Source organism: Urocitellus parryii, unplaced genomic scaffold, assembly GCF_045843805.1.
Source record: "Urocitellus parryii isolate mUroPar1 unplaced genomic scaffold, mUroPar1.hap1 Scaffold_61, whole genome shotgun sequence".
Classification (NCBI taxonomy): Eukaryota; Metazoa; Chordata; class Mammalia; order Rodentia; family Sciuridae; genus Urocitellus; species Urocitellus parryii.
Genome location: NW_027554109.1, coordinates 2,172,584 through 2,184,934, shown reverse-complemented (window position 1 = coordinate 2,184,934; position 12,351 = coordinate 2,172,584). Strand labels below are relative to the sequence as shown.

General features: G+C 31.7%; 1 protein-coding gene across 1 annotated transcript in view; it reads right to left on the bottom strand.

Annotated features, from left to right (window-relative positions):
* Positions 1-4,598: 4,598 nt before the first annotated feature.
* LOC144252850 (uncharacterized) overlaps positions 4,599-12,351 on the bottom strand; it is a 28,762-nt gene continuing 21,009 nt past the window's right edge. The window contains exons 2-3 of the mRNA XM_077794929.1: positions 10,907-11,033; positions 4,599-6,052 (exon numbers count right to left, since the gene is read on the bottom strand). Of these exons, the coding sequence (XP_077651055.1) occupies positions 4,740-6,052; positions 10,907-11,033 (1,440 nt within the window). The 3' untranslated portion in view covers positions 4,599-4,739. The remainder of the gene's footprint in view (positions 6,053-10,906; positions 11,034-12,351) is intronic.

Below are 12,351 nucleotides of genomic sequence, written 5' to 3'. Positions count from 1 at the left end.
CATAATCAAAAAACAATAGGAGAAAATTTAGTAAAGTCAAAAGCTAAGATCCAACAGTTGGCCAGTTCTTGTTTCAACCAGATGCTTATGATTTAATTGTTTCTCTTTTAAATTTCTTCTTCTGATTACTCTGATGGCCTTTTCTTTGATATTTAATACTCAGCTTCATTTAAAAGCACTAGTTTATGTGAAAAGTGGATACTAAGGGAAATAAATATCTGGAACAAATTCATAGTACTCAATATGTTTCTCATGATTGTATACATTTTCCTCCCACCATTCGGGGATTGCAATTCATAGAGCTTTAAATGACTTCCATTCCTCATTATATTTCACTATCAGCACATGCAGAAATAATTTCTCAACAAATTTATATTGAATAAGTAGCAATTTAGAGAAAACCAGATATTTTTTTGCCAAAGAAATACTTGGCATAAGAATTCATTTGCCAAAGAATACTTGGCATATTCAAAGAATAAAATGAAGAAGTTTACCAAAATTGTTGCTTTCCTTTATGTGATGGGGCACAGTTTATTGTCATGTTGTTTCAAAAGACATTAACATATTCCTTATGAAAAAAGAGTTGCTATTCTTTAACATAAATTTTACTTGATTTTTTTTTTAAATTTTACCCATTTATCTTGCACACTGAGAAGGCATTTGCTGGGGTCAAACACAGTGAGATACTGATCAATCAATTGTATTTTCAACTAATGTTTTAAAATGCATCTCTGACATATTTGCTTGTTTTCATTTTATATAGTACCATCATGCACAATCAGCATGAGAAGAGTTTGCTCATTAATTTTGGTATCAATAGTGGGTTAGGTACATTGAAAAGATGATGAGAAAATTACATCTATAATGGTGGAATCTCCCAATTCTTTGTTTTCATCTTTCCTGTGGTGCTTCTGCTCTTGATATTAGTATGTTAACTTAAATTTTCATTGCCCATACAGTTTCTTAAAACATAAGACACTTAGAATTGAGGAAATCACATATAGTAAGTTTATTTCATAAACTGATATAAGATTCAATGAAAGACTTCAGCATTATTAATGTACATTTTATCAAAATTTCATTATATCACAATGGTACATACAGTATTAAAATCTTATATGGCTAAAAGTTTTTTAACAATGAATGATAGGCACCCTACACAAGTTTGTAGTTCCAATTATTCATTTACTGAGCTTCATTCATTCATAATATAATAGTTGACAAAAACACACATCAGAATGTCAGTTTTTGAAAAAATTCTTTGGTGAATTACTAACAATGCAGAATGCAGTTTTTATTTATTATTGGTTCTTAATACCCACATCTTACTCACATACTAAGATTGTTCTAATATTCAATAAGTTTTAGCTAAAATCATGAAATACCACATACCATAATATACAGATTATATAAATGCTCTTATTATTTCTTCATCCTTTTCACAAATATTTATCAGGCACTTACTATATGCTAAATAGAAATAAGTTCATTATAATTATTTCAGATAATTTTTTAAAAAAACTGCAAGACCTCATTTGAAAAGAGCATTATAGATTTCAGAAGTAACTACTGTTTCTCTAGTGAATAATTTGTATAGAAATCTGCTAAGGTCTTGGAGTATGCAAATATATTTGAGATGCATCAGAGAGTACATATGAAAAAACAGCACTATTTATCATGTTATTTAAATAAAGTGAAATATCATACCAAAGATTAAAAGAATTAACTTTTGGGAAAAAAAGCAAAAGGGTGCACTAGTATTTGAAATAAGGTAATAATAATTTTTACTATAATTAGTTGTTTCTGAGCCTCATTTCACTCTTTAATTTAATTATCTATCCATTGTGTTAAGAACACCTATAGGTGTTAAACTATATAAGGTACATATATTGTGGTGTGAGGTGTTGTTGGAAAATATTGGCATTCGGTGAATAATGCCATCAATTTTCTGTTTTGCAATATTAAAGAACTATTTCAGATTAATTGCAATGGATAGTTTTGTTTAAAGGTAAGAGTAGTTTTTCAATGTAGAAATTACTAAGAAAAATTTAGATGTTCTCAAAAAAGTTTGTAACAACCATATTTGATGAACTTTGTGTCATAATGTATACGAAAAGTTGCTTCCCTACCCCAAACCAGACATCATTGGAATAACCTTGTGTAGTATCAGCACATACAAGTGAGGACTTTTGCATCTTTTCTCCTTTTACTTACCACATAAAACATGGCCTATTTTTCATAAGCAAATTTCTATGCTTGATAAACATCTCACACATCTCAGAATTCACTAGGAAGGATCCCTGACATACAAGAAACAAACATATCTGAGATAGTGTATAGATTAATATCTGAAGAAGTTCAAGAAAACATTGATCTGGCCATGAGATGGTGCAGTAACTATATAGAAAGCTAAAAATTGAAATTGAAAGAAATATAATACTCCTGAGAATTACTATGAATCAAAAAGTCTTTGGAAGAAGATATTTTAAGTAGGAAGCTCTTGAGACTGATGTCCACTGCATCTTTTATATAAATATTTGCTCTGGTTTTGAGGGCCACAGATTTTAGCCAGTAAACTCTTGGCTTGGTATAGAATAATCAGAAAGCCCAGCATTCTCTTTTTATACCTAGGCATGGTTTACTAAATATCCATTGAGTTTTTGCACAGACTTTTCCCTTATTTTGATATACAAAGCCCATTAGTTTTGTCACATTCAAATTCATTCATTCTTCAAACAGTAATTTAAAGAAATGAGATCTAGTAAATTCTGGTTAGATCATTGGGGGAGATGCTCTTGAAAAGGGTTAATGTAACTTTTGTGGGGCACAACATAGTTTTTATTAAAGCCCATTGTTAAAAAAGAGCAAGGCTTTTTTTCTGAATTTCTCTGACTTCCTGTCTCATTATGTTCTCTCTCTCTCTCAAATGAGCCCTCATCATAATGCCACCTCATGTGTAATGCAAGTGAACGAGCTGTCACAGGAGCTGAGAAGATTCTGGTAAAGTGCACTTAAATCTTCAGAACTATGTACTCAAAAATATTTTTATTTATTTATAAGTTGTAAAAGAACTTTATTTAATTTATTTGTTTTTATTTATTTATAAGTTGTAAAGAACTTTATTTAATTTATTTGTTCATTTTTATGTGGTGCTGAGAATTTAACCCAGCTTTTTGCATGTGACAGGTGAGCTCTCTATCACTGAGCCACAAACCCAGCCTCTCAGAAAATGTTTTTATGCATTTATCTCTTTTTATACATTCGCATGTTTCTGGTATTTTTCTATAAGATTATAAAACAGACTAAAACAACCTCTGTGTCTGAAGAAGACAAATGAGACTTTGCAATGTATTATCAAAAAGCTCTCTAAAAGCTTTAGAATAAGAACTGCTATGCATTCACTGAGTGACCTTTAGTGAGTGATCTTTGAGTCTCAGGCATCTTACTATGAGAGTGAGTGGAAAATCTAAGATTTCATTTTAAAAGCTCTGGTATAGTTTAGATGGTAATGGCTTAGCATTTATGATTCTTATTTGTTTTTATAATTCAAAGGTGATATCTTGTATTTCTTATATTCCTTATGGTGCTTAGGTTAATGTATTGCCATTTACTTTGGGACTCAAATATGTAGAATTTATTTTGTCGAGTAAAGCAAAAGCAAGAGTGGTTCCTTAGAATACAGCAAAGACTCTATAGAATGTTTTTATTTTTAATGGGAAGAATTGTCTCATTGCTAATGATTATAGATAGAATTCACATCTTGATGACACCCATTAATCAGAAATGGTCTGAACTGACTAGATCAAAACCATTAGAAAACCATGAATAAAGAGGCAGATTAAAAAAATAGGTTTGTCTAGCACCATTTTGAGTCTCCTATTAGAGTACAAATTATAGTATTATTTTTTTTTACCAGTGAAAGGACTCAAACACATGTAGCTGCATTTTAAGCCTCCTGTAATCACACGAGTAAAAAAACAGAAGCCCTACATTTGTAGGGCTTCTCTCTAGTGAGTTCTCTGTGGTAAATAAGGTATATTTTTTGACCAAAAGCTTTGCCACATTGTTTACATTTGTAGGAATTCTCTCCATTGTGATTTCTGCTGTTACAAATAAGGTTTGATTTGTCACCAAAAGCTTTGACACATTCTGTACATTTGTAGGGCTTCTCTCCACTGTGAGTTCTACTGTGGCAAATAAGGTATGATGTGTGACCAAAAGCTTTCCCACATTCTGCACATTTATAGGGCTTTTCTCCAGTGTTAGTTCTCCTGTGGTAAATAAGATCTGATTTTCAAACAAAAGCTTTGCAACAATCTTTACATTTGTAGGGCTTCTCTCCAGTGTGAGCTCTTCTGTGGCAAATAAGGTGTGATTTTTGACCAAAAGCTTTGCCAAAATCTTTACATTTGTAGGGCTTCCCTCAAGTGTGAGTTCTCCTGTGGCGAATAAGGATTGATTTTTGACCAAAAGCTTTGCCACATTATTTACATTTGTAGGGCTTCTCTCCAGTGTGAGTTCTTCTGTGGTAAATAAGGTCTGATTTTTGACCAAAAGCTTTGCCACAATCTCTATATTTGTAGGGCTTCTCTCCAGTGTGAGTTCTTCTGTGGTAAATAAGGTCTGATTTTTGACCAAAAGCTTTGCCACAATCTCTATATTTGTAGGGCTTCTCTCCAGTGTGAGTTTTCCTGTGGCGAATAAGGTTTGATTTTTGACCAAAAGCTTGGCCACATTCTTTACATTTGTAGGGCTTCTCTCCAGTGAGTTCTTCTGTGGGAAATAAGGTCTGATTTTCGATGAAAAGCTTTGCCACAATCTTTACATTTGTAGGGCTTCTCTCCAGTGTGAGTTCTTCTGTGGGGAATAAGGACAGATTTTCGATGAAAAGCTTTGCCACAATCTTTACATTTGTAGGGCTTCTCTCCAGTGTGAGTTCTTCTGTGGTAAATAAGCTGTGATTTGTGACCAAAAGCTTTGCCACAATCTTTACATTTGTAGGGCTTCTCTCCAGTGTGAGTTCTGCTGTGGCAATTTAGGAGTGATTTTCGACTGAAAGCTTTGCTACATTCTTTACATTTGTAAGGTTTCTCTCCATTGTGAGTGCTCATGTGGCAAGTAAGGTACGATTTTTGACCAAAAGCTTTGCCACATTCTGTACATTTGTAGGGCTTCTCTCCACTGTGAGTTCTCCTGTGGCAAATAAGGTGTGATTTTTGACAAAAAGCTTTGGAACATTCTTTACATTTGTAGGGCTTCTCTCCAGTGTGAGTTCTGCTGTGGGAAATAAGGACAGATTTTCGATGAAAAGCTTTGCCACAATCTGTACATTTGTAGGGCTTCTCTCCAGTGTGAGTTCTCCTGTGGGAAATAAGGTCTGCTTTTCGATGAAAAGCTTTGCCACAATCTTTACATTTGTAGGGCTTCTCTCCAGTGTGAGATCTGCTGTGGCAAACAAGGTGTGATTTCTGACCAAAAGCTTGGCCACAATCTTTACATTTGTACGGCTTCTCTCCAGTGTGAGTTCTGCTGTGGCGAATAAGGTTTGATTTCTGACCAAAAGCTTTGTCACAATCTTTACATTTGTAGGGCTTCTCTCCAGTGTGAGTTTTCCTGTGTCGAATAAGGTTTGATTTCTGACCAAAAGCTTTGCCACATTCTGTACATTTGTAGGGCTTCTCTCCAGTGTGATTTCTGCTGTGGGAAATAAGGTCTGATTTTGGATGAAAAGCTTTGCCACAATCTTTACATTTGTACGGCTTCTGTCGATGTTGTGTTCCTCTCTGGTAAATACGAACTTTTTTTTTACTAAGAGCTTTGCAACATTCTTTATATTTGTAGAGCTTTTCTCCAGTATACATTCTCTGGTGGTGAACAAGGACTGATTTTTTATATGATTTCTGGTGTTCACTCTCACTTGTAGTTTTCCATATTTTCTTTTGAGGTAAATAGTTAAGATCACAACTTCTATATTTTCTACTTATCATTTCATGAAATATATGTTTTACGCACTTTTCTGGTGAACATTCTTGGGTATGATTAGGAATCATGGCTGAAATAAACAAAAATTTTAAAAAATACCGAATACACTGGGATAAATATATTTTGCATACATAACATGAATGTAAGGTAAAATAAGTACATCAGGCGTGTAGCTGATTAGTAAGTCCAAAGTCACCATAAATCCCAAGAATATATTAGTTCAATAAAAATGTACAGAAAAAATTACCATGAGAATATTACCCAAATTCCTGTAGAGACCACAGTATCCAAGAGGAGTACATTATTAAGAATAGTAATATAATAAAGGGTAGAAAAGTATCATTAACAGCCTTTTGTCCTTTATAAGATAGTATTGTGTATTTAGGAAATTTTTACCAGCTACCTTCACTGTCAGTAGAATAAGAGAAATGTAAAAAATATACAAACATTCCTGGCTTTTTCAAAGAGTGTCCAAAATATGGTTTTTGTCTACCATGACACAGGGACATGAAAATAACGAGTACATTTTGAGTGATAATACCATAAATATTCAACAAGGGTACAGAGGCAATGGACTCTTAAAAAATATGAACAAAAAATTTACCAAGAAATATACACATGTCTATAAATTTTTCATAAAAACATTTCAAAAGACTATAAAAACCTTGCACAGTCAATGGCCATAATACTTGGATGAATTCAACACATTACACTCTAGTATAATAAATTGATTTTTATATTTTTACATTCGTGTGATATGAGAATTTCCTTTATTGACAAATACAACATTGTTTATTTATAAGTATATCACTTTATACTATATATACAAGGTAAAATGACTAAATAGAATAAATTAACACAATCATTATTTCATATAATTATCAATTTTGTCCTTACAAGGTATTGTATTTTTTTCCACTAGTATTTATGAAGAAAATAATACACTCACTATGTGGTAAAATAAAACTCTTGACCCTATTATGCTCAATAAAATTAAAATATGGAGACTTTGACTATAATATTAACCCTACAAAAAACACAGTATCTGGTCAGAAAAATTTTGCTCGCTAAAATTCTGACATCCACATGTGAATCAAATGCTCCTACAACTTAATATCTGCCTGCCACCTTTCACTTAATTCAAAGTCCTGCATAGATTTCTTATAACACTTTAAGACACAAAATAAATAAACTAAATAATAATAGGATATAAGTACATATTTTTACCCATTTGACATTGATGGGCACACACATTGAGTCCCTAGCTTTAATACTAAGAAAAATGTTTTCACTAAACAGAAGCAGAGGTATCTCTTCAAAATTATGATTTAATTGTTCATGGATACATATTGAGTAGTGGCAATTCTGGATCTTTAGGTCATCCAACTGTTAATGTTTCATGTGTAATGCTTAAGATTACCCCAAAAATTCTATATCACAAATTACAACACAAGCCTTTTTAAAATTGTTTGAGCCATGCTCTTTCTAAATTCCTGTGACTTCTCTCAAACATGAAGTACTTTTGCATGGCCTCCCAATTAGCAAATATTACAAGAATTCAGCTCTGTTCTTGCCTATTTTTATTTATTTAAATGTTTTTATATTTTTTTCCAGAAAATGGACTATGTAATGTACTGATGGCTCCTTTAATGAACAAATAAAAAATAGTAAAGCAACTATAAACAAAGAAAATCATGGCTAAATCCAAGTGACAAAAAAAAAAGAAAAAAAAAAACATTAGGAATTTATCATTAGGATACTGACAGTTATGAATTACTCAAAAAAACACTAAATAATTATTTAAACAAAGTTCATAGAGTGAAATTCAAAAATATTAACATCAATGAGCACAATGTTTATGTGAATAATTCTTTTAGAAAAAATGACAGGGGTATTCCTAGTGTGCAAATCTGAAATTCTACCAATATGGGAGAGGCTTATCAAGCAGTACCAAGTTTAAGACAAGTCTAAGCAACTTGTAAAATACTGTAAAAACTAAAAATATATAGGGCATATAAAGAGAAGTGGGATATATATATATACACACACACAAACACACACACTGTGTTTTGTTTAGGGTTGATATTATTGTCAAAGACTCCATATATATTTTCACACTTTATGTATATATAAGTATGAATGAAAAGAATCCAAGCATGCAACAATAAAAAAACAATGATCCAGAAATTAAATCACTAATCAAAATAAAAAAATATATATAAAGTAATTACAAAGTAGAAATATAATGACTTATTCACTTCAGAATATTTATGATTACTAATGCATTATTGCAAAAGACAAAAAAAGAAAAAAAAAATTACTAACAGAATTGAATCTAAAAAAAAAATATATATATATCAAGTCAGTTCCAGCAAAAGGCATGGAAAAAAAACAAGCATGATCTGCTCCCAGAGGCCCTATTTGTTTAAAGATGGATAATGCTCCCTGCCTGTACATTCTCATTCTTTTGCACAATTTTTAATCAATGAGATATAGTATTAAATCATGAAATTTCTCATAATTCTTTTGGACGAGCTTTTGTTGAGTGAGCAAATTGTATCCTAATACTTGCCTTTTAAAACAGAAACAAACAAAGATCTAGCCACTTTTATATTAGTATGCATTAAATATTTTTTTATTTACAGTTAATGTGCTCAATATACAACATAAAGTTAATACTCAATATTGGTCATCTGCATTGAATAGACATTTTATTTTCAAACAGCCATTACCCAAAAAATTTTATAAGGTTTCACCAGACCAGCATGACAAGATCCTATGCCTTTGATCACGTGGGAAAAAGCATAGACTGCTACACTTTTGCCAACATGTCCTTTTTGGACTCTAGCTTCATGCATGAAAAATAGCAATTATAAATGTACATCAGGAAATTCACAAGCTGATTTCTAAGTTTCATTTAACCCTGGAAGATAAGAGTTTATCCAAACAAGAGAATAATTATTCTCCTCAAAAGAGGAGAAACATTAAAAGAGGACCCCAAGATACTTGAATTCTAGTTACTTGGGGGGATATAAAACCATTAACAGCCTCAGCTCTACAGTCGTTGGCTAAAATGGGGTTAGAATGTACTCTAGATGACTTTGTTACTGTTTTGATTGCTAAACTCACACAAAACTCTGTAAATGCTTTGGTATTAATAACAAAGTTGCTCTGTTTTTGTACACCAGCTTGGGGAAATTCAGTACTGTCAGATCCTGGACTTCTAGAACTCATTACAATATCTTGACTCACTTGCATAAAATTGTTATATTCCTGCAAAAAATTTCTCATGGTATTCATTGTTGTCTTAGCAAAATAAAGTGTCCTTACCATTTACATAGTATTTAATAGGTCACCATGCTGTGCAATTTATTCATAAAAGGTCTATTCCTCTTGTGATGATTCAGTAAAGCTTCTCTCTAAGGCAGAATTTAATGCTTTGACATTCTCCTTAGTTGGTTTACATGGACTAGCTCTACGGGCTTATAAAACTATTATGAAACACACCTATGCTATTATAAACAGTATTAGTCATGCCTCCATGGATATAAATATGCTTAATAAAGAACAAAAACAACATTGTCAAGTCATACTTGACAATCATGATGCAATTGATTGTCTGTTATTGTTATATCATAAAGGATATCAGAAGTTTAATAATATGTGTTCCTTCAATTTAAGATATAATAGTAATTTTATTTCAAAAGACTTAGATTACCTGAAAGATATCATTAATAAGGTTCAACAAAAGGTTGGATTTTGCACTTGTTGGATTGGTTAACTTCATGTTTACTCAATTTCATCTGAGTAAAAAATATTCATAGGTGGATGTTTACTGATGTTGGAACTTGCAGCTGTCTATTTCTGCCCTATTTCTGCCCCCACCAGCATTAAGGAGATAAGTGATATTATTTATTCAAAAGGCCTTAAAAAAAAGAGGGGAGGTATTAGGTATTCTGACCTTGAAAAAGACAGGAAAGTGTGGGGGTGATTGTAACTGGCACCCTAAGGTCCACAATTGTAATGCCCAGCAGTTTCTCCCTGAAGCTATTAAGATAATTCTACAGGTGCACTATCTAGTTTCTGTTGTAATGTCCCTAGGGAGAAGGGGCTCTATATTTGTATTAACTGTACCTAATAATGGTTAGCTAGCACTTGGAGTTAAAGAAATACTCGGTTAGAATGTAGTCATGATATCAGAAGCTATGTAATTTTGGGGTATTATATGTGCAGCTGTTAAGAGGGGTGGCCAGTTTTTTTTTTCTTTTTCCCTTTTCACTGGGTGTGTGTCTCTCTCTTCTGTTTGCTTTTTTAAAGGTTTCCTCACAAGAATATTTGAAACAGATCATGCTGGCCCTCACAACAAAAGGTAAGTTTTGATGGTAAATCTGAATAAACTGGGACATCACTAAAGAAGAAAACAGAGAACAACAAGGAATTTGAAAATGTGATAAATATAGGGCAGTATGTGTTCAATGATTACAATCAAAATAAATAAACCTAAGCTTCTGAAAATTTCTTCTGCTGGATAACTACTCTTTCAACATTTTTCAGTTTGGTTTTCTCCTTGACATTTGAATGACTCAACTTTGTCCCCTGCTATGTGTTATCTACAATAGTTTACATCAATAAATTATACTAGGTACTACTTATCTAAAGTGAAGGATGTATAACACACAAAGAAAGAGACAGATTAAAGAGTAAAATTATATATATATATATATGTATATATATATATATATATATATATATATATAGAGAGAGAGAGAGAGAGAGAGAGAGATATCTGTACTAAGAATGCCCTTTTTTTGAAACACAAATATAAAACTCATTCTTATAGAAAATTTCCCAGAAGATACTCTGCAACAGAAGTAAATTAAATAATAATTAGTAATTAATAATTTTAAAGGGAAATTAAACTTACCCAGGAAGGCCAAGTTTCTATAGTTCTCTAGCATCACATCTTTATATAATTTTTTCTGTGCAGGCTGAAGGCATTCCCACTCCTCTTCAGTAAAATCAATGTATATATCCATAGGTGTTAAGAGTTCCTAAAATAAGAATAGGTAAATAAATAACACATTGACCACATGAACATTTGCAGTCTGTAATGTAATTAAAGTTGAAATGAGAGTTAGTAGGCTATCATGTAGATAGTGTTTTGGAACACAATGATACTATTATCTACTACTGCAGAAAAAGTATACTTGGAGCTGGGGATGTGGCTCAAGCGGTAGCGTGCTCGCCTGGCATGTGTGCGGCTCGGGTTCGATCCTCAGCACCACATACCAACAAAGATGGTGTGTCCGCCGAGAACTAAAAAATAAATATTAAAAATTCTCTCTCTCTCTCACGCTCTCTCACTCTCTCTCCTCTCTCACTCTCTCTTTAAAAAAAGAAAAAGAAAAAGTATACTTACTCCACATTTATGAAACACAATATAAAACTCAGGCATTATCACAAAAATATATATTTTGTAAGTTTTTATATCTTGATCTAAATTATACATATTTTTTCAGATGAGAAAATCATGGTAATGAAGAAGGAAATACTCAAATTTAATTGTAAGACCATTAATCATAGATTTACTAATGTGTAAATGTGTAGTGGGATCTCTACTAATTCGAAAATCAATGGTATAAGAGAAATTTTGAAATATAACAAGGTATACAGACCACTTAATGGAAATATATAATAGTTTATTTAAGTTCAAATATTTTATGGTTTTTATGTATTTTATTAATATAAAAAATAGCAACAACAATCCTGTTTGAATTTTCCTTTTTATAATTTTAACATTTTAACATACAAAATTATAATATATATATATATATATATATACACACACATACACACACACACAAATTTTTGTAATCATAAGTATATGATACACCCACACAGGAAACAGAGACTAAAATTACAGCAACTGTACATGAGAATACAGCCACATTCTTCCAGAGTTGAAACCAAGGGCCATGGCTAAAGAGGAAGAAATAATTATTAAATTTTTTAAAATGTAAATTCTAGGAGGTAGAATTTTTGTTGATGTATTATATCCAGATTGACAAATACTATAAAATACCATGTATGATTTATGCTGATGTCACATGAATGTTGCATTTCATATGCAAGTATGTTTACAAAAGGAATATGCAGTATTTGAGAAAATGAAAATACAGAAAAAAAACATAAAAGACTCAAATATTCAACATATTTACAAAGCATAAAACTATTATGAAAATGATCATTTTCCCCAAGGTACTCTTTAATAATAACTGCTCATAATTTTACCATTCTTTACTTTTTGATAAAAAATAAATCAAAGCAAAAACTTCTAAAATTTTCCTGGAAAGTTGAATGTATATAAAA